Genomic DNA, 27,634 nt, shown 5'->3' on the forward strand with positions numbered 1-27,634 from the left:
TTTTTCTTTTTTTTTATTAAATAATAATAATAAATTAATTAAAAACTTATTAGATAAAGCGATTTTGTTCAATTTGACTGAACAAAGCCTCACAACCTGAGCAATTTAAAATAATTCTTTTTTTTTTGTTTTGTTTGTGTAGTTTTAATATTTATTTGCCTAAAAATTCAATGAATACTAACTCCCGACCATTATATGTGTAAATGAGTCTATTTCACTTTCTAACATCACTTTACTTGGTTCGAGCGGCGGCGACACAGATTTCAGTATATCGTCAGCACTCAATGGAGTTAGTTTCCAACTAGGCAGTAATTCGGTTAGCTCAGGTCCCAGACCCAAATCCATATCCAATAAATTGTATTCCCAGTTCGTTGTCGACGAACTACCAGTTAATGTTGTCGTAGTACTGCTTTGCGTTATCGCCATGCTGGTCGTTTGGGTGGTAAACAGATCGTTGTTGTTCAACGGATCCAATGCCGATTGGGACGATAAACTTAACACCGATCCCCAATTGATAGGCCGGGTACAGTCCTCGTCACCGAAACCGGAATCGGTATCACCGGATAGTGGGAATGGCGTTGCCCGTCCGGATTGGGCTTCTTTTAGCGGGTCGTACGGTGTAATTGATTCGTTCAATGATACGATAGTGGTCACCGATGAGGCTAATCGATTGTTATTGTTTATACTGCTGCTGTTAAATGATGGCTGATTGAAGTTACTATTGCTATTATCACTGGAGGAGTATTGATTTGGCTGGTTCGAATGTAATTCATTTTGTGCATTATTGTTGATTAGTTTGGAGTTATTGTAATGATTCTGATGGAATTCGGACGCGTTATTCGGCGACGACTCTTTGCTTTCGTGTTCAATTTCACGGTCTATACTTTTTAGCGTATTGCAAATTAACACAGATCGATACAAAGATTGCTCGGATACTTGACGAAATCGCGACAGTTTGAACATGGATAAGTTTCTCATTTTAAGTCTTCGGTCTCTATAGCATTGCTTACTATTGCACCAATTCCCTCTTCCATCACAGCAGCGTTTCGGGTGCCTAGAGTCTACACTACCATAACTACCACTGCCTAGTTCCAGGTACGATTTGCCATTTTCAGCACAACGTATTGTCTGCTGTGGACTTGCTGCTTCCGGCGGTATATAATATCCGTTATTATTCCATGTGTAGTGACCGGCACGGGCATAGTGGCTCGGCGTTCGTGAGCAATTTTGCTGCGGATATGGTTCCGAATAATAATTTGGTTTCGGATATCCGGGCGGCATGTAACCCCTTGGCGGTGAACTAGGATATCGGATTGGTGAATAACTCGGTATAATACTGTCCTCTTCATCAAAATCATCTTCGAAATCATCGTCGTCCTCTTCCAAATCGTCTGCATTCAATAAGGTGGTTGCTAATGCAGATCTGGTACTATCAGATCCCCATGTATCAGGTACGGCAACAGCTTGTAATCTTGATATACTATCTACGATTGGTTCAGCACTCCACAGTTCACTCGGCACGGCTACGACTGCTTCCAGTTTGGCTATGCTATCTTCGGCGCTTGGCGCTTGGAATTTATTTATATTTCTGGAATTAGTTATCGTTGACATTGTCGACCATCGACTCGCTTTCGCTGGCGTACAGTTCGCCTGTACGTCACCAGCATTACCGCATACACCCACTTCGTATTTTCGTTTCGTGGCCGTTGCCTGAAGACCCATCATTGCTGAATTCTGAAAATGAAAGAAAAATGCGGAGCATTAAGATCTAATCCAACGATTATGAAGACACACAATTTTCTTGGATTTCTTATAAGTAATTATTTAAGTGAATGTCGCTACAAACTAGCTCATGAGCCAGATTTACTAAGCGCTTGCGTCTCATCCCAGTTACGATAAAGAACTGCATTTTAAAAAAAAAATCTCTTCATTTACAATTCATTCCCCAGAAGATATAATTTCAATAAGTCCAGTTCAATTATACAAATATTTTAGACAATGGGGGATTGAAGTTTTGACCAATTCGACGCAGAACGTTATTCTAAGCAAAAAATTGTTCTACCTGCCTCTAAAATGCACAGTTTTTTTTATAAAATTAATTTTGTTTACAAAGTACGACCCTAAACAGACCCAATTTTGTCAGCCGCCTAAAATGTGCCGGAGGCAGTTTCTAGTCTCGATGAAAATAAGTATGTGTAAGGTGTTCTGCAGCAAGAACTACATGGGTATCGACAATTCTGATCAAAAGTAAAATACAGTAAAGTACAGTGTTTGTAATTGTAATTTTGTAATTTTCTTACGGGCGGCTGTGCATTTCGAAGTTTAGACGAACTTATAAAAAGATCAGTTCATTTTAGAGACATACCGTTGAACAATTTTTTGTTTAAAATAATGTTTTACGTCGATTAAAAATAACTTATAAAAACTTCAATCTCCCAATACTATTCTCGTAATTTAAAAAAGAAATGTTCAAACGAATCCTTAAGCTTAAATCCATGACTGGTCCTATAAACTTTTATAAATTTCTAACAATTACTGAAGTAGAAATGAAGTGATACAATCATAACCTTGAAGATTTTAACATTTTTATACGATATACGATATAAAACGCACAGTATAAAACTCAACTAACCATCATATCTATAACTACCTACTCTAAAAAAAACACACAAAAAAAACTAACATTACTACAAAACACTATTCATATGATGGATATTTTTCTTCGTTTTTTGTTGTTGTTGTTGTTGTTGTTGTTAGTTGTAGGTAGAGAGTTTTATACCAACGTTTGAGACTTGCATTCGTATTGTAAGAATAGAGCGGCAAAATATTATCTTAAAATGTAAACGTGCAGCTGTGCCAGTCCCTCTTTTTCGTTGGAAATACACATTTTACTAAAATATGCACCATGGTCGGTAACATTTAATATGTTCGAACATATAAACGGTTCGTATATGAAATGTTCAAAGTATTTTGAGGGAAACTTTGAAAATCTTTTAACTTTGAATGGGTTAGGTGTGCGTATTTTAATTACAATTTATTTTATTTTTGACACCTTTTATAGTTTTGTAACTTTGGTTTTTGACAGAAAAATATTTTAATAATTTTTTCTATCAATTTCTTTTTTCCATAAAGCAGAAGCAAAAACCTTAGTTCTTAGATCTCAGTTTTTCTTTGTGTTTCAGAATAACGAACGAGCTTACAGAGTATCTAATAAATACCACAAAGGAGTCCTATCGATTTAGTTACATATTTATTCCAAATTTCTTCTCCACGGGTGTACCACCACTTTACCATAAAAATTGTCGTAAAATACCATCGATTTTAGGCAATTGCCCGAAGTCAATTAAAAATTCCTATAACAGAAAATCGTTGTTGCCGAAAACTATAACATTCAGAAAATTAAAAAACGAGTCGATCATTTTGAACGACTTCAGCAGGGCTGGTACAAAAATCAAAAATGTTCTAAGCAGCCACAATAAAAGTTGTTCTAAGTTACACCCCTGTTGCATGCATCCCAACGAAATGATGGTTGGTAAATTGTGGTGGTAAATGATAATGATGATGGCATTCGACAATTCGAAAGTAGAAATCCCAAAGAAATTACTCTGCGCGACAAGATATCTTGTATATCTTGTATACGATTGTGAATATATAAATATTCCCGTAATACAAATTTGAAGAAAAAAAAAACTTCGAACAATATGAATGTACATTTTGTTACACACAGAGTGTGTGTGTGTCTGTATACGAACGATATATTTTCTCTTAGTATTGGTTGAATCTTAACAAAAATGAACGATAAAATGATGTTGTTGGGTTAGCGTTTTCTGTTTCGAAAAGAGAATTGTACAAGAGTTTTGTTATGTTTATATCTTACCAAACGAAATAGCAGAATTGGTTTCATAACCTCAATGTTTCTTTTCAGTTTGTTGAATAAAATTTCATTCGTTGTCATTAAATAATAAACAACCTTCGCTCAATCGTTTGTACGCATACTTAATTCTTGCAAATTCAGACGAGGAGGAAAGACCACATCTAAATATGACTAAAAAATAATACTTAAGGTGACGATAGAATTTTTTTTTTTATTTACGGACTTTCATTTACGGGTATTTCTTCCTTTGCCCGAAGGAAAAGCTAACATGTTAGCGATTGCGTTAGAATACCCTTGATTACTTTATTCATCAGATGATGATATCTTCGAGACTAAGCAAAATTTTCGAACTGATATTCGCTCTAATTGTCGGTTGAAAATTCAGACTTAAGAGCCTCAACGAGATTGGTTAGAAGTCCAATCTAAAAATAACCGAGAAATTGTTTGTTTGTTTTTTTTTTTTAAGAATTTTAAAGAATTGCTTTAACATAGCAAAACGGAGTTCAGTTTAGTCTTTGGAACATATTTCCAAGCATATTTCGCTTTTCAAGGCTTGGTAAAGTATTTTCCATTGAATTTTCTTTATTTTCGTAGGCTTAAAAATCACATTTTTGATGTGATTGCCGTTTGTAACTGATGTAACTGAGGTAAATTTAAGCCGTACAAATCAGCAGGAAACGACGGTATTTTCTCAGCTCTACTGAAGGAGAGTGGAGAAATACTGTTGGAACCACTGTGTGATGTGTTACGGAGCTCCTTGGCACTCGGTCATATACCTGCCGAGTGGGAAAGAGTGAAGGTAACGTTTATTCCTAAGCCGGGATCTAAACCTAATGTTATGTATGCGCTACTAGGATATGTTAAAATACGCTAAATAAAACAAAAATACTAGGATATCGTAGCGATCGTTTCTGTTCTCAATTGACTCAGAAAAGTGACCTAGGATGAACCAACGTAATCTCAAATAAATCTTATTCAAGATGGGTTTGTTTTTCCATTCAAACTGTTTTATGTGCAACGTATTGATATTCTCTACAAAAAATGAAGCGACTGCTAATATTCCGCACATTCGCTTAACGCATAATATAAGAGTTTGTATATAGCACTACAAATTTAACGAAGAAAAAGTTCATTAAATTCTCCACGCAATTATGGAATTTAATGTCAAATGTGAATCAAGAAGCACCCACACATATAATGAATATAATCTAGCTAACCATATCCAGATTCTGACTAGCTGACGACGCTTAAATATCAAAATACATCCTTCGTATTATGCAGCAGGTAAAATGAACATTTTTTAAAAGCGAAACAGGTATATTAATCATGTATGTACCACGATTTCAGTCTTGTACGAGAAGAGAAGTAGAAAAAAAAACACCCGAAACGAATTTCGATATTTCGGATTGATAAAAGGATTTTTTTTTTAAATAAAGCCAACTGCAACATGCATACACCGCTCATCTGTCAGAATTGTTAAAATGAGGGTTAGTTTCCTTGAAAAAATACGTTTTTTTACTCAACATACTGCATCTTCTGAATTAAAAATAGATTTTTACAAGAGAATTTTGTCGACAAAACTATAGAACTTTCGCCGTATAATTTTTGGTGTCGATACACTGTCAATTAAATTAATTCGGCGAACATTTTCTATAGTTGTATCGATAATTTTCTTGCAGGCTTTAAAGGATCCTAAATTTTCTGATTTTCCTTTAAGAAAATTATAAGATTCTTTCGGTAGTAATCTGTTCTAATATTACTTCCAGATTTTGTACGAATTTGATGATTTTCTTTTCGAACGATTCTCTTTCTAGTGCAAAGGGAACACGCAATGAAACATGTCGAACCAGAAAATACCTGTTTCGTTATCACTGCACGTCAGACTCAAAGTTGACCTCAGTAGCAAGACAAGACCAGACATTCGACAACCGCGGTCGATCACGGTTTTATCGTTCTACCGAGAGGAAAAACGTTTTGTCTTGTGTTGATTGGGTTAAATGTTAGAGATCCACGTACGATATATACTTTGAGATGTATTTCTTGAATTATTTACCCCAATTATGATTCCATTCAAAGACTTGATTCGTTATTTAAAACTGGGTCTAGTACTACTACTAGTTGTCAACATTTTGGAGATGTTTCGCCACGGTTTTTGTTGCATTTTTCGGATGTTGTTTTCCCTTAAAATTTCTTGAATTTATGTATACGGAATATGAACTCTCTGTGCACTGAAGAGTTAAGCAAAGTATCGATGATGCATATACGTTAAAAATGATAAGTAATTTAAAGAAACACAAAGGAGGAACAAAAATTTTGCATTATATCGCAGCGACTTACTAGTCACTCGTAACGTATAAACAAATATAACAATTAATACGAAAACAAGGCACAGAGAAAGAGAGATTCATCGGTTGATGATGGTTGCTGGTACCACACCAACAACAACAACAAAATTTCTCTGATATAACCATATAATATTAAAATACCGAAGAAAAGCAACATTAAAATAATCGAGACTACGAAACGCTAAAAAAAGAATGATGTGTTGGGTTTGGGTTTTATCATGGAAAAGCTTTTTGTAGAGAGGTATGAATATAGTCAAGTTCTGTTACGAACGAATATTATTCTACTTTTACCGTATAACAACTCAAAAACATAATATAATATAAATATATATATCTATATATATATATGTATGTATACATATACATCTATATATGTACATAAACACTGAGCATACACACAGAACATACACAACCGAACATACATTTATTTCATTTATACATACGGTTCTTGTTCCATACTCTATACCTCTATTCCAAAATATCTATACCGGCACATATAAAATACGAACATTTCGGATCGGCGGCGAGGGGAAAACTCTGAACAGTGAACAGTATCTATTGCCAGCAAAATTTTGAGGGTAGAAAATAAAACGTTAAGGGATAATTTTTCCCTACCCATTGGCCCCCATTTATATTAACGTCTAGAATGTATAATATTATACTCTGTGTATAGATTTCGTGTAGAATGCTATGCTATTCCAGTGTTCACATAGTACATAACCTATATGTACATTTTCATACCGAGAATATTGTATGTATCTATACCTACGTAGACGCTGGGAACATTGGTTGCTAAATAATAATTGTACGTATACATTCCTAGCTGTACGTATATATAGATCTACGTACATCTATCCAAGTATTTATATAATATTGGAGAGAATGGAATATACTCAGGGAAAATGTCATACTTCAGTATTAGAATTATACTGCAAATTGTATGAAATGAAAATGCTGGCGGGAAATGTTTTTCTTCGAAATTATAATAGAAAAGTTTTAGTTTATGAATGTTTTGTCAGGCCATAGAGAAATGAGTGGTATGAGTGTTTATGTGTGTGTACATCTTGTATTATTTGCGGTGTTTAATAAGGGAAAAAATATGAATGATTTTCTATTATCTTCGAAAATAGATTATTTTCCACATCCAAAAATATATTGAACGATTGAGTGCGGCAATAGTTTTCAAATAACATCAAATCTACTATCAAAAGGACAATTCAACCAATTTTTTGCTTACTGGTTGAGCTAAAATTTCCCATTTATATTATTTTATTCAAAAACGTGAGGTAAAGTTAACTTTACTGCACGGATCCAAAACTTTACCTCACGTTTTTGAATAAAATACTTTACTTGGCAATGGGGTAAACGTCTTGTGTGTTTACCGACCTCGGCTACGTCTCGATCGGAAAATTTCACGTGTGACTTGTTGCTCTTGCTACGCTCTTGCCACAAACAACACTCTCAAAACGAAATTTCCATCTTTTTAGCTTTTTTAACTTTTTTTGCTGTCATAGGCATGTTAATAGTTATTTGTGTATCTGTTTTGGACGATTGTTTTTAGGCAATTTCGCGAGTTGTAGCACGAACGAAGTGAGGGCTACATGCGAAAGTGCCTAAAATCAATCGTCCAAAATAGATACTCAAAAAATTTTTCATGTAAGGGGTCGAAAACCAGAGAAAAATCTCAAAACTCCCTCATTTTCGGCCCCGACACATGAAAAAGTTATTTGTTAATGGGAGAAAATTTCACCTAGGGCGGAACGATTTTTTGTCCATAAATAGCGTGTTTTGATATTTAGCTATTTTAGTTGAGAAAATGATCATTTTCTCACCTAATATGGCGCCTCTCAAAATGACATCAAAACGTCATTTTCACAACGCTTCATAGTGGATAAAATAAGGACAAATACGTTAAAAAGTTAGATCTATCAGTAATACTGGTAATCCTCAATTGCTTTAGCTAATTGTGGTGGATTAGAATCATGCAAATTCAACTAGTATCATTATTATGTACAATAAAACCGGCACTGTATTTCTGTATTTTTCAATCTCAAATTCATAGCAGTTTGTACAATTTTAGCAGTTAGCCACGCTTAACATCGTTATAGTTGTTTAAACAACTATAGGTAGAAAAAGTTGAAAATTGAACCGAAAATTCTCGAAAATCTCTGTAGCTTCAAACTGTCATTTTTCGAAAGATGGAACAATGGTGAATTCCGATTCCAAACAAATCTGGACTGATTCGTTAACATAGGCAAATTCGTAGCCAACAAATCGGCTCAACAATGTAGAAACAAATATATGAAATCATGAATGACACTATGAATAATTCAGTTTTGGAACTATTGATTTTTGTATATGGCTAGACTTTAAGTTCACGGGAAATTGTTAACACAAAATGAGTGGCGGGCTATAATTTCAAGATTGCATATTTTTCGCAGCTATTGTAATGAACGCTCTGCACGCAGCTTTCGAGCCATATTACGTTTTACCTGGGAACCTTGAATTTTGGATTCAGTTTTTTTATGTCCGTAAAAAAATTAAATATTTTCGCTAGAACTGGTCATATTGGCTTTCAGTTTAATCGAAGCGATGATGCCAACGCTTTAAGAAGTAAACTGTAAGAGTTTCAACAATACCGCCACTGTATGTTTAAGTTTATACACCACATTACAAAATGGAATTTATTTTGTAATGTCGAAAAACGAAAACACTTTATTATGCTTAACGCTGTCTGATCGATTTGTTTAACCGAAAGGAAAACAGAAGCTTCTTTGGGGCAAATTCAGGCAGGAGCAGTTCATTTTTGAAACGTCAAATGAGAGACCTAATACACTGTATGAAAATGAACTCAAATGAACACTGACATAAGTTGAAAAATTTAATTCGCAAAAAACATACGGCTACTAGATAATACAGATCGATAGTAGAAGCAAGTAGAAGCAAGACAGTTTTGGTTGCACTTTTAAGAGCAATTTTCTGTCTGACTATTGAACTGATGAGGTTCATTCGAATCAAAGCATAGTATTGCCTTTGTACCTGTTTCGTAATTATAATTTCGAAAATTAAGAGGCACCGATACTTTGCCGAAAAGCATACATTTGAGCGATTTTCAAATATTGGATTTTAGTTTACTTTTGACGATATCTCTCCACCAGAATCCTTTTTCAAAAATGTACGACTGAAATTCCGACCACAAATGTGTTAGCTTTCAACAGAAAATAGATTTGGTTGTAGCAATTTGACCAGCTCTGAGAACAATGAGCAGTTTATCAAATTAAACTGCTCACTTTTCTCAGAGCTGGTCAAACGATTACAACCAAAACTAATTTTTATTTAAAGCTAATAGATTCGTGGTCGGAATTGCTGTTGTACATTTTTCGAAAAGGAATCTGATGAAAAGATATTAACAAAAATGAAATACGAAACACGCAAATGTAGGCTACAATTTTAGCTAAGTGCCGGTGTCTCTTAATATAACGTACAAATACATTAATTACATCCCAATTCTTATCGTTTACCCTCTTCACTTAAATTTGTATAATTTTTCACACATGCATTATTCTTCTGTAGTAACACACTAGCAGTGCCCGTTTTTTCTGCTTTTAATATACACCAAATCCTTTCGCTGGAGGACATTCAACATGTAAACCACATAAAACCACGTGCCTTTCGTCAATTCATTTTTATCGAATAAATTGACAGCATATAGCACATCAGAGTTGAATATTTTGTTGTTGTTGTTGTTTTTGAATACGCTTTTACGATTTCTTGCACCTACATTTTTTTATGTGCCGCCAAAGTTTTGTGTGTATAATATTGCCATGCAAGAGCGTATAAAATTCAGACCAAAAGCATAACGGGCATTTCATTTTCAAAAAATGATATTAAAAATTGTTTATGTAGGATTTTACAAGCGAATGAAAAAAAAAAGAGTAACAAAAAAAATCATAGACAGTGAGCAGTAAATATAATGATTAAAGAGCTGCTTGGAGAAGGTACCTCAACGACGGATTCGACGGCGAGAGTTGCCTGATCTGACAAATGTTTTTTTGTGAATGTTACTAAAGTCTGGTTGCGTGCTCAGGCTTTTTTTTCTCCTCTTCAAAGTCAACAAAAACGATTCAAATGTAAAATAATGTTGATGCGTATCATGGATTTCTAATAAATCATGAAGATATCATTTGAAAGGATTATTCTTTTCATTTCTAAAATATTAAAATAACACTTTTGCCCCGTAAGAAACAAAAGAGACAGAGACTTTGTACATTGATTATGAATTTTCATAAATATCATAATCTGAATGTATATATGCGCATATTATGCAACCAGTATTAAATAATGGCATAGCATCACATATATTGCTAAAAAAAAGGGAATCGACAATTTTGTAACGTCAATAAAATTAATAAACACAAAATATTTATCCCGTTACCAAAATATGTTCGTTCCTTTACGTGTTTTCAAAATAATAATAATAACGCTACAAGGTACAATCACATTATACACCCTCTGTGATCATATCTAAGAAGCTTTCTGACATTAAGTGACAAACATTGCATTTCGTAAACACTATAAAAAAACATGCGCCGACTTCATTCTTTTATAATTCTAAATAAACTTTAGTCATTCGTTGTTCTGCGCATAAAATAAAATATAAACGTAAGTATTTTGTCCCCGCACACAGTAGAAAGCGTGTTTGTGACCATCCACACCGAATGTACCGATCATATCCGAGCGCAACGAATGCGCACCGACATCGAACGATTCAACATCGGCTGTATACCAACTGGTATTAGCCGACGTGCTGTTCGAATTCCTCGCTGAACGTTTTCTATGGGCTCGGATCAGCATAGAGAGAACCGACGCAAGCAAGCGAAAAGCAAGGGAACCGTATATACACACAGATAAAATATATTTATAAAGAAACTAATACAATACTCTTACTGACATCTAAAAACATCCATGTTATGTGTATGAAAATTAACTAGAAATGAATGAATGTTTCTCATGTAAAACGAAAAATGCTACAAAAATTACTTCTCGTCGATGGTTTTATACTTTAAATATTAATTTTCTGTTGATGAAGTTAATAATTTTTTCTTCTTCTCATTTTCAGTAAAAATATAATTTTAAATAAAAGTTTTTGTTTTTGGTTTTTTATCACGCTATATAATAATGCGGCCGTGTTTGATGCATCGTTGACGAAAAGTGCCGAAAAATATGTATACGAAATTTTTGAAAGAGAGCCACTAAAAATTTACTTCTTTTTTTATTCGATGGGGGGCAGGGTTTACAAAATCCTTTCAAAGGTTGCAAAAAGTAAACGATATCCGAATCGCTCTCGTTTTGTAAGTCATGTTATACCTCTGGTTTGGAAAATTTATATATTTTTCTCCGCTAGTCAACCAAGCTTGTATGCGCACAAAAGTAAAAACAAGCATAGGGTAATATAAAAACTCTTCATTCGAGTATATATATTCTCTGGTCTGGTTCTTTTTTAACCCCGATTGTGACGCCACCATGTCACAAAATGTATATAAAAAATTGGAATATACCGAGAACGCATTTGTATACACGTATATAGCAGGCAAGGAATATATACTATATACGCTGTATTATACGATGATGTCGTCGTGTAGCTTTAGTTTTGCTTGAAACGAGGCCATTTCTGTGTGTATACCTCTATAATGTATATATATATCTATATGGTGGCGTTGGTACAACGAGAAACGTTGAGCTTGGTATGTATACCGTCAGTCAACCACCCTTTTTCACCACCCACTCTTAAATTCTATATTGTTACCATGGCTACATAAATATAGCATATCATGTACTAGGATGGTATAAAATGAACAATAACCGTGGGTGAAGGGGGATATAACAAATAGAAGCAGAGAGAGAGGATGTTTATATATGGAAAAGCATATAAAATGTATATACAAGAGGAATTGTACGAATAGAATATGGTGAAATTGAAGGTGGTTGTGTGGTATAGGGTTGCCCGAACATTCGAATGATTTATTATTTATCATATGATGGCTCTCGGTGTAGTATTTAATATTATATTTTGTATAAAATATTTTTTTTTGGGCATACTTTAAAGATTGACTACAAATATAATACACAAGCGAAGAAAAGAGGAGAGGAAAATATAAATAAATAAATAAAAATTGACTCGGTTGTATACATGAGCAAAGGATTATGAGCATCATTTCCATTCAATTATAATAGAAAAATTCTGTTATGATATATTTTGGTTTCAAATTCTAGTTGGAAAAATTGTGTGACGCGTCAATTATGTATTATTGTACGAGAGATAAGACCAACTGCCTGTTGCATGAGCATTATGTAATTGAAGTGAATCTTTTACACGGGTCAAGCAAGAATTTAAGTGGAAGAAGGCAAATATGAATGGGAGAGGTATGGGAGAAGTAAAGAAAATATATTTTATGTTACTTTTCAATGAGAGTAGATTACACTGTACAATACAATAGATTTCCTTTAATTATTTGAGTGGTAGTGTCAATTTAACAAGTTTTTTTTTTGGTAATTGTATGTAGAACAAATCGTGGAAGGGCTTCTTTATTTGGGACATTGATTGCAAAAATGAGGCATTTAGGATATGAAATGGAAGACACTAAAATCTTACATTTTTTCCCTTTTCCACATAAGACTCAACTGCACTTTAAGTTGAAAAATGTTTTACAAAAATGATTTTACAACATTGACCAAATACGTAAGTCATGACACCATGAGTTTGCATTAGTTCTCTAGTAAGCTATATATCCTGTTACTGGAACGGGTTCAGAGAAGCGTAACGAGTGGAATATTTTTGACCCGACTCACTTACTTGGCCATACGATGCCGCATATCTTCGCCAGTTTAACATACATACAATGATTTTTTTCATTGCTATAGATGACTTCACGAGCGATCAACTTCTAGAGCACCTGGTATTTAGTATCAGAGAATACTAATTTGACAAAAACACAAAATCTTCTTGACGCAAAACGCATCTTCTTGGTCCTTATTCCTTGGTCACACGAATCAGATGTACCTGCTGCTTTGAAACGTCATGTTTTTTTTTGTGTTATATAAATCTTGTCCTTTTTATCTTGTAATGTAAACAATTTTAAATGTAAGTAGTCAGGGGGCATGTTGCCATTGATGAAATGAATAAATAAAATAAAATAAAAATTGAGTTAGCTTTTCTTGTAAAAAAATCAAGTGTCCAAGAAGTTGACAGTTCTCTCTACCTTATGTTCTCCATTATTTCTACGGATCAAATTTAATATTGTGGATGGTTTCATATAAATTAATAAAAGTTGGAGTCGATGATTGAATCAGTTTGAAATTCAAAAAATTTAGCTCAGAGGAATTTTGTCGATTTGTCGGTTTCTTTGAGACTTTATTGTGTAAAGTTGGTAACATTTGCCAACATCACGAAACATAAATTCATCCTTTCTTGCTCAAACTTTTGAAAAACAAATAATTGTCCGAAAACTATTATCACTTCACACAAGAAGCTTTGTTAACATAATTTGTTCGATCCTAATGTATTTTCAGTAAAAATAAAGAAAATTGCTCCTAAAGTGCTGCTTTTCTCGAAACCACAATTTTACGGCCATGTGTCATTTTGAAGCATGCACAAGCTTTAAAATTTCTACCTAGTAGTGCCCCCTGTTATCAGTCGGAAAATGTAATTGAATGTTCTTTGTTCAGTCTGCGTGATTGTGTCGTCCAATTTAAGAACTGATCGTTTTTTGAGTGCGTTACATAATAACAGTCCCCCGATACCTCAAGAGCGCTCAATTTTCTAGCCTTCATTTGTGCGCAAAAATATTTGTTTTTTGATGGTTTGAACCAAAATCTTTTTTTTTTTTGAAAAAGTGAAACCATTAAAGCATGCAAAAATGTATTACTTTTAAGGGGAAAATCGGTTTGTGCTCGATAACTTAACCCACTTGGAAAAACCTTTCTTCTTCTTCTTTTTCAGCCTGTTTAAATTAACAATATTGCAGGTACAAACTGGCAGCAAATGGCAATGGATCGTACGAAATGGAAAGAAGTTGGAGAGGCCTACATCCAGCAGTGGATAGAAACAGGCTAAAAAAGAAGAAGGAGAAACCTTTGCAAAACACATAAATTTACACATTTGCAAAGGTTTCTCCAAGTGGGTTAAGTTATCGAGCACAAATGGTTTCACTTTTTCAAAAAAAGGTTTTGGTTCAGAGAAATCATCAAAAAAGGAATATTTTTGCGCACAAATGTTGGCTAGAAAATCGTCAAGGGGTGAGCGCTCTTAAGTTGCGTTGCGTAGTGAGTATAACCACCAAGCCAGACACGATCTATACAAAATCACTGATCACCGTGGCAGTAACGACATGTATCTTTTGGTAAAAAATATTATTCCATCGGTACTGTCCAATGAAATCATTATTTGAGTCGAAGCAGTAGCGGGTAGTACTTGAAAATTTTTAGATTTAACTTTCCAAGTTTAAAATCTTTATGGAAATGCGAGACTTTCTCATACATAGAAAACATCTCATTACTTTGCTTCAGCTATGCTCTCCCACATTCTACCAAGCAAAGAATAATTTTCGATGATGAAAAGGTGGCATCGCCTTTGAGTCTTTCGGGTAATATTTAAAATATTTATTGTTCGTAGAATATAACATATTAGAACATTATATATCGTATACAAAGTTTCTACATCGACAAAATATTTCGCCCCCTTCAAGAACACCCCACATTATCCATTCACCAACCTAACTCATTTACCCATCCATAAAGTCTTCTCATCATTATTATATCCATATAGAATCGTTCCATATAACTCGATTTCACCCCCCATAGCATACATATAAGCATATACTACATACACAGGGTAGAGCATTAAAAGCTAACGAACAACAACAGGGGTGGAGTGTAGCACAATTACAGCATGTAGCACAATCGAGTGCGCTGCAATGCATTTTGAAATGAATTAAATTTTGAATTCATTTCATTGCGGAATGAATTCAGGATAAATTTAGGATTTTTTTCCGAATAAAAGGGGGAATATACTTCATCGAATACGATTTCTGATTTTATATACGTACGTACATGTACACTATCCGAGAAGGGGTAAAAAAAATTTCCCCATTACATTTCGTCTGCATATATAGTGTAATATTTATATGGCCAAAAAAAAACATTTTTAGCATAAATACATACGTTACTATTACGATGACAATACGATGATAGAACATAATCCAACTCCTTTTTTTTCGTTGAGCTTTTAATTAATAAAAATATTTTATTGGTAAAGATTGTATTAATAACAGTTATTGTGTCGTATATCATACGCAACAAGTTATCAAGTCTGGTGCTTTTGAGTAATGTAATCAAGGAATATTAGTGCTATTTCGACTACAATCAACGGAAAAATGTGCAGATTTTATAGCAACGTCTATATTACGCTTGGAACGCGACAAACTTCGTTTTGCAGTACCAGAGCGTAATACTCACCTTTCTAATGCCATTATACAAATGAATTTATATTTCTTTTCGATTAAACTTTATTTGCATACTATTCGCTATTTTCAGGCTCAACAGATGACACTACTTTCTATGTTGAGATATCGGACATAAGTGCCTATATTAAAATTTTCCACATTTGTCGCCGCATTCTATGTAAAATATAATACAGAGTCGGTTAGGACGTAACGGAATGCAAGTTCAAATTGTCAAAAAAAAACTTTCAATAAACCTAGTCGTATCCACATAGAAATTTGTGTGCCAGCCGTGATCAACTCAGATATGTCTTAACCTGTTCTTTCGGAACCTTGAACTCTCATCTGTAACAGTAAGGCAAACTTCAAAATTCTCGTTTTTTCGTAATTCCAAATATTGGTAACTTGACAGTTGCGTGTATAAGATCTCATAAGAACTGTCAAGTTACGAATTCTTAAAGTTACGAACGTATGAGAATTGAGGCTAAATTTACTAAATGTTTGATAATTCGGCCACATGGAAATCCGAGTCCGAAATTATTTTGAGATTACTTTGTGTGTTTGCGGGTTTTTTTTCGTTATTGAAGGTTTCTAGGGATGTGGTTTATGTGAGCGCCATCTAAGAACAAAATCAGTATCGTACATTATTTCGTCAAATTATACAGTCAATTCTGAAAATTCGAGAATCTTAGTTTACAGATTGGGGCGCAATCTATACATTCGAAGTATTTGATACAAAATGTCTAATTATTTTGTAAATCCTGAAGCCTTTCAAAATATGTTTAACATAAAATTCAACTTGAATTGAATTTTACCGCTAAAACTTCATCGAATAAAATATGATTGGAAATGTGGTGATTATAATATATTGTTCACATAGAAATATCTCGAGATACATGACCAGCGTAACGTTATTATACACTCTTTCTACGATAAATGTTAACATAATTTAAAAAAAAGAAGAAGAAGAAGAATATTATGGTGTGCGCTATGCGAGCGTGAGGAGCGAATATACTTTCCTGCATGTTCATTTCATAGATCGAACAGCACTATTTTCGTTCTCACGAAACCGAAAAACACTTTTGGTTGGCATCAATGTATGCCGTCACGGTTATATGGCGCGTTGGCCTTTCTATACGAAAAACGAACAAAAAAAATATAAAATAAAATAAAAGCAACATAGACTGGGGGAACGATTTTGGTACGGGACAAGAAGTGAAGCAATACGAAGTAAAATTATTTGTATGTATCTCTACTGTGTAGAGTGTCATACCCTCGGTTTATACGGAGAGATATAGCATATATATATAGCATGCATAGTATATGTATCGCTATACATATATTTATAAGCATTTTGCTTTATGCGACCGAACAAAATATACATCTAGATGTATATACTGCATGTGAATTCGATTTAATACAAACGAACACACAAAACCATACATGTCATATTTTCTGTTTATATACAGGTTTGTTATATATATATATATGTATGGCTATATTTATGTACGTATGTATGTACGTACGTACGTACGTACGTATCTGTACATATATATGTTATATGAATCTGAATTTTTCTTGTTTTGTTTGGAATTTTGTGTGTGGCTTTGCGAGTTTTGTTTGAGTATAAAATGAAAATAATCTTTTGGATATTTTATTAATGCGTGTGCTATATGTCTCGAGATAGATTTTAATTTTCTGAATATTATACTCAAACGAGCGTTGGTTAATAAATGATTTTGAAAAACTAACATTTCGCTTGGTAGCGATATATACCCATTTTATCTGCCATTATCTGCGCACTCTCCGCATCTATTTCTTTTTTTCCTGTTCGTTTCCAATTTCAAAATACTCACAATAATAATAATTGGTTGAAACTGCTATAATTGATATACACACATATTTCTATATAGATAAAAATAGCAAGACGCGCATTACGCATATATACGGATAGTTCATTCTAAACATTTGAATATTCATTCTGCGACGATAAGTAAGGAATGAATATTCCCCAGTGATGTGGAATGAATGATGCATTTACGGATAGTGTTGGCGAGCCAAGATGAACCAACATTTATCGTTCGTTTAATAATACTGGTAGGATAATTCAAATGAAATTTATATTTGAGAAAAAAAAATCGAATGTAAGATGATCACTGTCCTTGTGTTTATATTGCAAAGGCATTACTACTGGAATTTTCATTTATCCTAAATGGCTTTTTTTCAGACGTGAAATAAAAATGGTTCCTCAACTTACAAAATAAAATAACGAGCGTGACCTGAGTCATAACTAATGAGATGCAAAAAGTCATCTTTTTCCGTTCGTTCGCGAGCAAAGATATCTTGCATTAAAAAAAAACTTCCAGCCTTCACCATCATATAAAACTCGAATAAGAAAAAAACAATTTTTTTTGCAGTGTATTCACATTTAGCTTGTACACTACCACTCTGTTCAATGAATTGCATTCAAATCAACTGACTCAACATACATTTTTCAGCTAGGTAGGTATGTTGAAGCTGGCAAGGTCAGCGGTTTTTAAATAAAAATGTATACACTTTTTCGTTTCAAGACAATATAATCATAATAACTGAGCATTTATATTCTGAGTAATACGCCGAGACAAAAATGCTATATTTTGAAAAGTTCTTGCTAATTTATCTCTCTCTCCCTTCTTTCTCTCTATCGATACGATAAAAGGTGCAACACAGCAAAGCGAAACGAAAAAGACTTATCATCACTTTGAAACGATAATCTTAACCACAATGTTCTTATCTCCATGTATACCAAATATAGTGCGATAAGTCTTTGTTTAATTGCTGCAAAATCATTTTATTAATTTCATCATCGTTTAATTTCAAGATATAAAATATGCTCTGAATCGAATTTGTTTCAGGTATTTTATTTGCATGTAATTTGAGTTTTAAGAGGACAATCTGCAGACAAAGCACCTCTAGCGTAGTAATAGAATATTTGGTGTGTCAAAATACTACTCTATGTAATTAATACCATTTATGCCGTAAGTGAGCCAAAACATTCCGCATAGCATACCACTGTAACACTTAGTTTTTGCCATTTATTACATGACGTCAGCGATACTTTGTTCAACTGTCAGTTATAAATAATTAAATTTTTAGCTCTACCACCTATTTAGCGAAAGTTATCACTGATTTTAAACCTTAATGGCAGCACTGAAATGGAGACGTCATTTATGGATGTCCCCTGAACCATAGCACCATTTTTATTTTGGACACATTAAATATTCTATTTCTATGCTAGGTGTTTTGGCCGCAAAGCATTTAATATCACACCCGAAATTTGGAAATGAGAATGGAGTCTCTTTTTTGTCTGAGTGTCTTCTCAACTTAACTCAAAACAGGTCTTTTCTTTTTTGTGGGGTTTGTTTCATTTGTTCCATTCTTTCCACATGAATTTCATCGTTAAACACAACAATAAATTTGAAAAATTTGAATTATGTTTGAATGCAAAAATGAATAGTTAAAAGCAGAAACGGGGAAAGGGAAAAGCAGATTTCACATTGCGAATTATTAGAAAAGCGAAACATCATTGAAGTAGCTGTTAGAAGATTCATTATCGTTTTCAACCGATTCTACATAATTTCTAGACCCATTTGAGAGTCTTAATATTTAATCGTTTTTTAGTTTTTGTCCTGGTCGTTATACGTGTGTGTCGAAAATTTTGACTTTCGAATTTTTCATAATTCTCTAATTTGTTAACAAATTAAGGAACCACAAAATAGCATCTTCTAATGACATTCGTCAAATTGATGTGGTATGGATTGATTAATACTTTTAAACCGCTGATGTGGTCAAACATCACTATTCGTAACAACGACTGTATAAAGAGTAAACATGTACATCGAAGTCTAATTAGACTTTATTTTCCTTTTTGCGCTACTATACGGATATTGGACAGTTTCGTTAGTTATTTCGACAGACAATATCGTATATATGCTAAATTCATTGTAAAACAATATTCATGCAACCTCTAAAGGACATTTTCTAAACTTAATAAAATTCATTTGAAATGCTTTTAACGAATGATCAAATTGATTGAACGCCGATTGTACACCGATTGGTTTAATGCCGATCGAAGAACCCACGTGCTTTTTGTCTTCTCCCACAAATATAATTTTTCAGTTTTAATGATTTCAATCTCTCTTTCACAATTTCAGCTTTACTCATTTCGGAAAAGGAGCTGTGTGGTGGAGCGTAGATGATGGTGTAAAATTTGAACGATAAATATATTTTGCGAATTCATTTATCCATAAAAAAATATTGACGTTAGGAGCAATGTGAAAAATATTATTCATTTCCAATAAATGTTTACTTTCATAGGAGGTAACATTTTCTAACGATATGAATATTGATATCTTCATTTGTTGACTTTTTCCTCGCTGGAGTAGTGACCACATTGCAAGGGCTCTACGAATTGCTGGTAACAGACAGAAGTTGATCAAACCAAATTGACTAATAACAAAATTTGCGAGTTAAATACCAGTGGTATTTTGAAGGCGATACAGGCAAATGTGCATGGGTAAAACGTTTACTGGTTACTGGTTTACTACTTTAGCTACACGAAGAAGTTCTAATTCAATTTTTACATTGTTCTCACGTTTAGTTATACTGTCAAATTTGACAAAAGACCGAAAGAAAAATTTGAATTAGGTCTTCTTTGCGTCACTGTGTGTAGCTATAACATAGCGACGCAAAGGATACCTAATTCATAATTTGTCTTTTGTACTTCTGTCAAATTTGGCAGTATAGCAACATATACGTTTGGTTTTTTGTCAAATTTGACAGTATAACGAAAGAAAATTTTGAATTAGGTTTACTTCGAGTTGCCATGTTAGCTACAGTTAAAAAATATATCTATTAGTTAGGGCAACAAGACTTTAGAACATTTTTCATGTTGGAATTACTTCTTGAAAATTCCGAAGAAATAATTCTTTAAAAATTCCTGAAATAAAATTTTCAGTTTTTTTTAGAATTTCCATGGAATTTTTAAGAATTTTATTCCAAAAATAGGCCCTGAGTGTTATTACCCGTGACATAAAGTAAAAATTTAGAAGATATATAAAAATAAATTTGCGAGAACAAAATTCACATGTCGAATACATTTATAATCTGCGATGAGGAGAATATAAATATAATCGTTCGAGAGAGAACCAACTCAATTGAATTTGATTTTATAAACCATTATTCGATTATTTTCGTTTTCTGTTGCATGCATAGTTGTTTAGCGGATGTCGTACGCAAAGTTTCGTATTATTTCAAATAAAAAAGGTTTGAAAAATCGCTCTCAGCAGCGCCGCTCATGTAAAAAAAAATCAAATGGGTTAGGAAAAAGGGAATTCCAAAGATAATGTAAGCAACAATTTTGCTATTATGCACTTAGTGAACGTGGTGCCGTGGTGCGGTGTGTACGGTCCCTTACGGTATAGATTGGATGGAAAAGAGGAAAGCAAGTAACACACAAAAAAGAAATTGGACCGTTCTCATTCATAGAATAACGATGATCAACATCACAGCAACCAATAGTATGAAAACCGTTTCAATTTATTATATAGAAGTGTATAATATGCTGTATAACGATAGATAGATGGCTGTATATAATGTTTAGTTATGTTTTATATATGTACAAATAACATTATGTATGCCGTCGAAAACCAAAATCCTATATTTGTACACAATATATATATATATATAAGTATATGCACGCCGAATGTATATATCTATATAAAGTTATAGAGAATAGAGCTTGAAGCACATACATAGTACGATATTCAGTACATTCTAAAATGATGCCATCTAGTATTGGATACGCCCACAAAATGTTGCCATAGCAACCTCACAAAATACACACATAAAGCACAACATAGAGCGTTCAACGAAATGGATTTTCTTCTTTTTTTCCGTTTCAGGAAAAAAGCTCAGTATGAATAAACCTTTAGCAGATGTAACTACCGAAAATATACTTTTTTTAAATTATTTTTTTCTCTTGTTTTTCATAATTTTTCCAATGAGAAAAAATATGATAATTGTAATGCATCAAACAAGCAAACTGTTCGTAGAAACACCTCTAAAGATCTGCATCACTCTCATAATACGCACAGACAAATTATTCAACTGTTCGATAGTGACACACGACCCAACAATGTGTAAAGTAAACGCACTTCAAGCATGAGTGTTACTCTAAATAGGGTACTGAAACTGGACAGTGTATCGAACAAATTTTGGCACTGTAAAAAATTCGGACACTTTTTTCAAACAAAGTAGTACTCTATTTGGCAGCTGTCATTAATAGAACTTTTGCTTGAATTGCGTTGGTAAAGTACATTTGACAAAAACGAAGGAAAAAAATTATTTTACATGCTACATGCGTCGCCTCGGATCAATAAAATTCACACGAAATTCTACTTTTCATCTTTTTATCCCTAATTATGTAAAATACTGTTTCTTGCGGCCAGAAAACGTCTGGGAAATTTTTAGTTTCGACGTGTGGGATGCAAACCTCACCTGCGGCTCGAAATACAAACTTCCCATAAGTCTCAACAAAAAATGTCCCAGCGAGACAGTAATGTTCCATTTTTTTTAGCTAGCTGCGCTTCTTAAACGAACACGCATATTTTGATTTCTTGAAAAAATAAAAAAACGATTCGTTCAGTTTGGACAGGGCTGGTATAAAAAAAATAATTCAAAGCTCGGGAAAAAATTGAAAAATTACGTTATAGTATAATTGTTGATCTTGGCTGCGCCTCGGATCAACAAACTTCACACCAAAACTGGACTTTACAGCTTTTTATGCCTTGTCATGTAAATAACTATTCCATTAAGAATATCGTTTTTCTTTCGCTTAGAAACCAAGCGAGAATGTATAAAATTCGCTTCGTGTGTTTTTTTCCATTCGAAATTCTATGAGTATAAAGTATAAATTGTAGAAAATATATCTCTGATGGGTAAGCTTCAGACAAATCGAATAAGATCTGGCGCCGTCCCCTTCTTTCTGCATGTTACAAGCGAATGTTGGCATAACGTGTATAATAGCATTTTCAACTTCGATATCGAACGAAAAATGGTGTAGACAACGTTGTACGTACGTCAGAAATAACGTTTCACTCGGGTTGGTTGAGCACAACAGTATAAATAATGATTATTTTGTATACCGAGTATACTAACGAAATATTAAATTCAATGTAGTTTTCACAGCACGGGTCAGAAAATAGGTATTTTCTAACCTCGAATGAAATTTTGGGTTCTGTTTATTGTGAAATAGTTATTTGTGTATCTGTTTTGGACGATTGTTTTTAGGCAATTTCGCTTGTTGTAGCCCGAACGAAGTGAGGGCTACATGCGAAAGTGCCTAAAATCAATCGTCCAAAACAGATACTCAAAAAAATTTTCATGTAAGGGGTCGAAAACCTGAGAAAAATATCGAAACTCCCTTATTTTCGGCCCCGACACATGAAATAGTAGATTATGTTCTTATTTTAAACTTTCGATTTTGCCAAGTAGGAGCAAGGGTTACAATCACACAAGGTAAAATATAAGTTCTAAACATTAACGTAAGTTATTTTACTCATTCAAGCTTTAACAATCACGTCAGTGAGTTCTCGGCTGATTTATGACACTATCGATAAGCAATTTACCACTTTTTTCGTAAAGTTTTTTTTAGGAGACTTTGAGTTTATTTTGCTGCTCTGAGCAAAACATAAGTTGCAACGAAAATAATGTAGGGAAACAAGCATATAACATGACCCTACTTTAAATTAGTAATCGTATCGAATTAAAAAGAAATTTCGAAAAAAGATACCAATGGAGAATTTGAGCATATAACCTGTTTTTTGAAATAGCTTAATTCCCATCTAACAAATACTCTGGAGAGGCCTACATCCAGCAGTGGATAGAAACAGGCTGAAAAAGAAGAAGAAATACTCTGACGAGAATTCCTCTAATGTTTTGTGGGAAATTTTTCTACCAGTCGTTACGAAGTTAAAAAATTACCCTTGTGTGTATAAGGTGAAATGGATGATAGTAGGTGCGAAGGCTTTGTAAAATTCGAAAAAAAAAACTGTGTGTTGTGACAATCACGACTACTGCTTAAAAAACATCTATCACTTGGCTGCATGATAGTTATTTATGTCACCGAGTGAAAATGCTTTTTCAGGCACTCGAGGCCTCAGACCGAGTGGGACAATACACATCGTGTGCATACATCGTTTTTTACTCGTAAAACAAGAAAGCCCATGTACACCCTAGACACAAAGAAGCCAACGAAAGTTTTAATTTTCGTCATCGTTGAGAAAGTAACTATTCCAAGTCGCAAAATTGCAACAACGTGAAGTAAAATTGCAATTTATTTCATTAAAATTTTAAAATTTAAAAAAATTAATGTCAAAAAATGCCACAAAATTCAAATTTTTCGAATAAAAGTTACGTCATATTCAACGTACGTACAACTACACACTCAAAGAAATTTACATTACAGAAAAAAAATATTTTTTATTCAATGGTGGAGTGGAATAATAATAGTTGCTAGACTTTCCATGACCGCTATAGGTTATATACAGAGGAAACTTATTTACTGAAGCACACTGAAAACATTTTACAAAGGAATGGAAAAAGCGACAACAAAGAGAGGGGATATTAGAGAGAATTCTTTTTTTTTCACATTTAAGTTTTATATATATAATGTGTTGAGAAATATTTTGAAACTTTATTTTTTATGTTGAAAACATCGTATTATACATAATGTATGAAACGAAACAGAAAAAGAGAGCGACGGCAGCGCAGCATAGCAGCACAATACAGAAAAATAATATTGAAACGAAATAGACAAATTAAAAAAAAAACTCGAGCTCTTTTTGCCAGTATGACACTTTGAGCGCTACAAACCGTTTATTTATAATAGACATAAAAAAATTATCAAAACGGTTCGGAGGAAACTGGAGGAAACTCACCACAGAATTTTCTCGGCAGAATACTCGGAATAACACTCGTAGGGCATAAAATTGTTTTATCATTTATGGTTGTTAGATTTTAAAATAATTATATCTGAAATCAATATTTCGGTTAAAGGCGAATGTTATTTTCGTACTGATATAAATTCTGATCAATTCGAAAGGTACAAGGAGAAACAAAACCTTTGAATTATTTAAAAAAAACATACAAAGCAAATTTGGTACCCGCCATACTACACGAACGGAATTTTGAAAACCGAGACATTTTTGATTCTGTGTTTTACTTGAGTTTCTGATTTTTCCATATAAAAATAGATGTAAAATTCACAAAAACAGTAAACCACAAATGTGTCGGTTTTCAAAATTCCGTGAGTGTATATCTAACTGATCTAATTTTTAAAATTATTACAAGATCCTACAAAAAAAACAATTAGGCAATTTTTAAACGTCAACAAAATCTATTTGTAACTTTCTGTTGCTGTTCGGCATAATTTAGGTTTCTTCAAAAATAAAAATTAAAAAATCCGAGACACTAGAAAGGGAGGGGGGATCCATAAAAAAATGATCGATACGATAAAAAATGTTCTAAGTGGTACCCCTCTATTCAATTTTGCGTTCTTTTCGTGTATATGTGTTGTATATATTTAGATGATCTGCCAAATGGACATTCCATTCTACAAACAACGATGCACTTCGATGATAACGACAAGATTTGCACTAAAATGAACTCAATCATTGAACTCAATCAAACCTCAACAGAGTATTAGCTCTTCCCTCCCCAACCGATCATCACGTACAGTGAATTCTGTTTTTTTTCTTATAAAAACAATTTCAAAAAAAAACGAAGCAACCAAGCGGAGTATAAGCAAAATATCAAAATAATCGGAAAACTTGGACTCTGTTTGAATTGAACAATTCCATTAGATTAGAATAAATTGCGGATTATTGCGCCATAAAGTCATCCGAATATTTACAAAAAAAGCAGCCAAAAAAAACGTTTCACTTACAAATGTGAGAAAAACTAAAAAAAAAAATTTTCTCTTAAATAAAAACTTGGCTAACTTGGGAATGTTCATTCTAGACTTGGGAATATTCATACCACCGTCAGTCAAAATTTTGGAATTGACTGATTGATAAAAATTTTGCAGTATTTATATGTTCCGCTCTCTCTCAAAAAAATATGTTGCATTTTCTCTTGCCTTTCTTATGCAGTCTATTTTTTTTTTGTTATATATATTTATGCATAACCATCTATATATGTTTATATATTGTATATTGTATGTTATGATTACAATAGGTAATGACATGTGCTAACACAAGAAATATCTCTCTCTGTATAATGTTTGTATGCAATTCGTTGATACGTTTTACTATTAGCGAATAGGTAAGTATATCGCTTAGCGGGATAAACAAAATATAAATATTGTGCCGCCAATTTTCAAAATTGAAACACTTCTGCTTTTATCGGTTTTTCTCTTTTCTTTATAATTACGAACAGTAAACATTTTTTGACAGAAAATATCTTTTTGTTAGGACACTAAAAATAACTTAAATTGATTGTGATTTATTTACCTGTAACTCAGTCCACATTTTAGTCTTCTCCAAGAGAGTTCATTATTTTTGGACCGAAGTAAAGCATTATAGTTTTCTTTTTTTTAATTTGTTCGTCCTCTTATACTTAATTCGAAAAAACTTAGTCCTGCTTGTACAGTTCAACCAAACAAAACAAACTAAAAAAAACACTTTTCATTCCTTCAAATTGGCCAATTTTTTTTCAAATTCGATTCTGATTTTTGATTATTTAAAATGTATTAAATGTCAAGTAGTAATTGTTAATTTATCATTTCTTTCTTTCTTTTTTTTAATTTTTTTTTATATTGCTACAAAACACACAAAATTATCGTAAAACTGGAATATTTCTTTCATTTGCTTCACAACTTCCACCAACTAAACCTATGGCATGCAACACACAGGTCTTACTGATTTCCATTCGCTTTAGATTTGCTTCAGACACGTCCAATGTATTCACTGTCGTTATATATGTTGTATGGATGTTGTCGATGTCTATACATACATTTTACATTAAACCTCATGAACACAGCACTATATGTACCATGAGCATGATCGGTTCAAAATAACTTAGTCGTCACAATAGCAAATATAATGGTGAACGAGGAAAAGAGAAGCGTATAGGCGATGGTTTGGTTTAATGTGAAAATGTTTTACGGTGGCTTTAAACCATCAACTCGGGAATGAATGTGTTGAATCAATGTTTCTCGTTTTGATGACATAGTATGATGAGAAAGAATTCGGTAAAGACCCAAATAAGTGGACGATATAATGACTTTCGAGCGAACTTATTTCCGAATTTTTCGAACCACTTTGTCTAATAATTTAATTTCAATACTGTTGTTCTCAGCCAACAACGAATATATCTGCTTTGTGCGGCTAACGTTTTCTGATTCATAATAGAAGGAGTTTTCATCGGAACATCGACTCGTTTTTTTATTTTCTGAATGTGTGCAATACCGGTGTAATACCTTTCAGCTCATTACCGACAATACCACAACATGTACCGAAATATTTTTTGAACTTATTTTGGTTTCTTATTGTAAAAAAAACCTTGGAACGAACCGAACAATTCTTATGATTGCTGGTAATCGGTCAAATGGGTTGGTAATTTACGTGGTTACAGCCAGGGTCTACACTGAAATTCAACTTGACAAAATCAAAACCAAAATCTGCCTTTTTCCATGTAGTTCGTTAATTTTCTAGTTTTCGGCAACAACGATTTTCTGTTATAGTAACTTTTAATTGTCTTCGGGCAATTGGGTAAAATCGATGGTATTTTACGACAATTTTTATGATAAGATTGCATTTCAATTAAACTGCGCTACAATTTTGCTTGAAAATAACAGCACAGTTCAGTAAATATATAAA

The 27,634-nt window shown here is 33.2% G+C and overlaps 1 protein-coding gene across 1 annotated transcript; it reads right to left on the bottom strand.

Annotated features, from left to right (window-relative positions):
• LOC119067106 (probable serine/threonine-protein kinase DDB_G0288147) lies at positions 1-26,735 on the bottom strand. The gene is made up of 2 exons (XM_037169870.1): positions 26,267-26,735; positions 1-1,734 (listed from the first exon to the last, which is right to left on the bottom strand). The coding sequence occupies exons 1-2, from the start codon at positions 26,282-26,284 to the stop codon at positions 178-180; spliced, it is 1,575 nt and encodes a 524-aa protein (XP_037025765.1). The 5' UTR covers positions 26,285-26,735; the 3' UTR covers positions 1-177.
• Positions 26,736-27,634: the final 899 nt, after the last annotated feature.

This window comes from Bradysia coprophila (assembly GCF_014529535.1).
Source record: "Bradysia coprophila strain Holo2 chromosome X unlocalized genomic scaffold, BU_Bcop_v1 contig_117, whole genome shotgun sequence".
NCBI lineage: Eukaryota > Metazoa > Arthropoda > Insecta > Diptera > Sciaridae > Bradysia > Bradysia coprophila.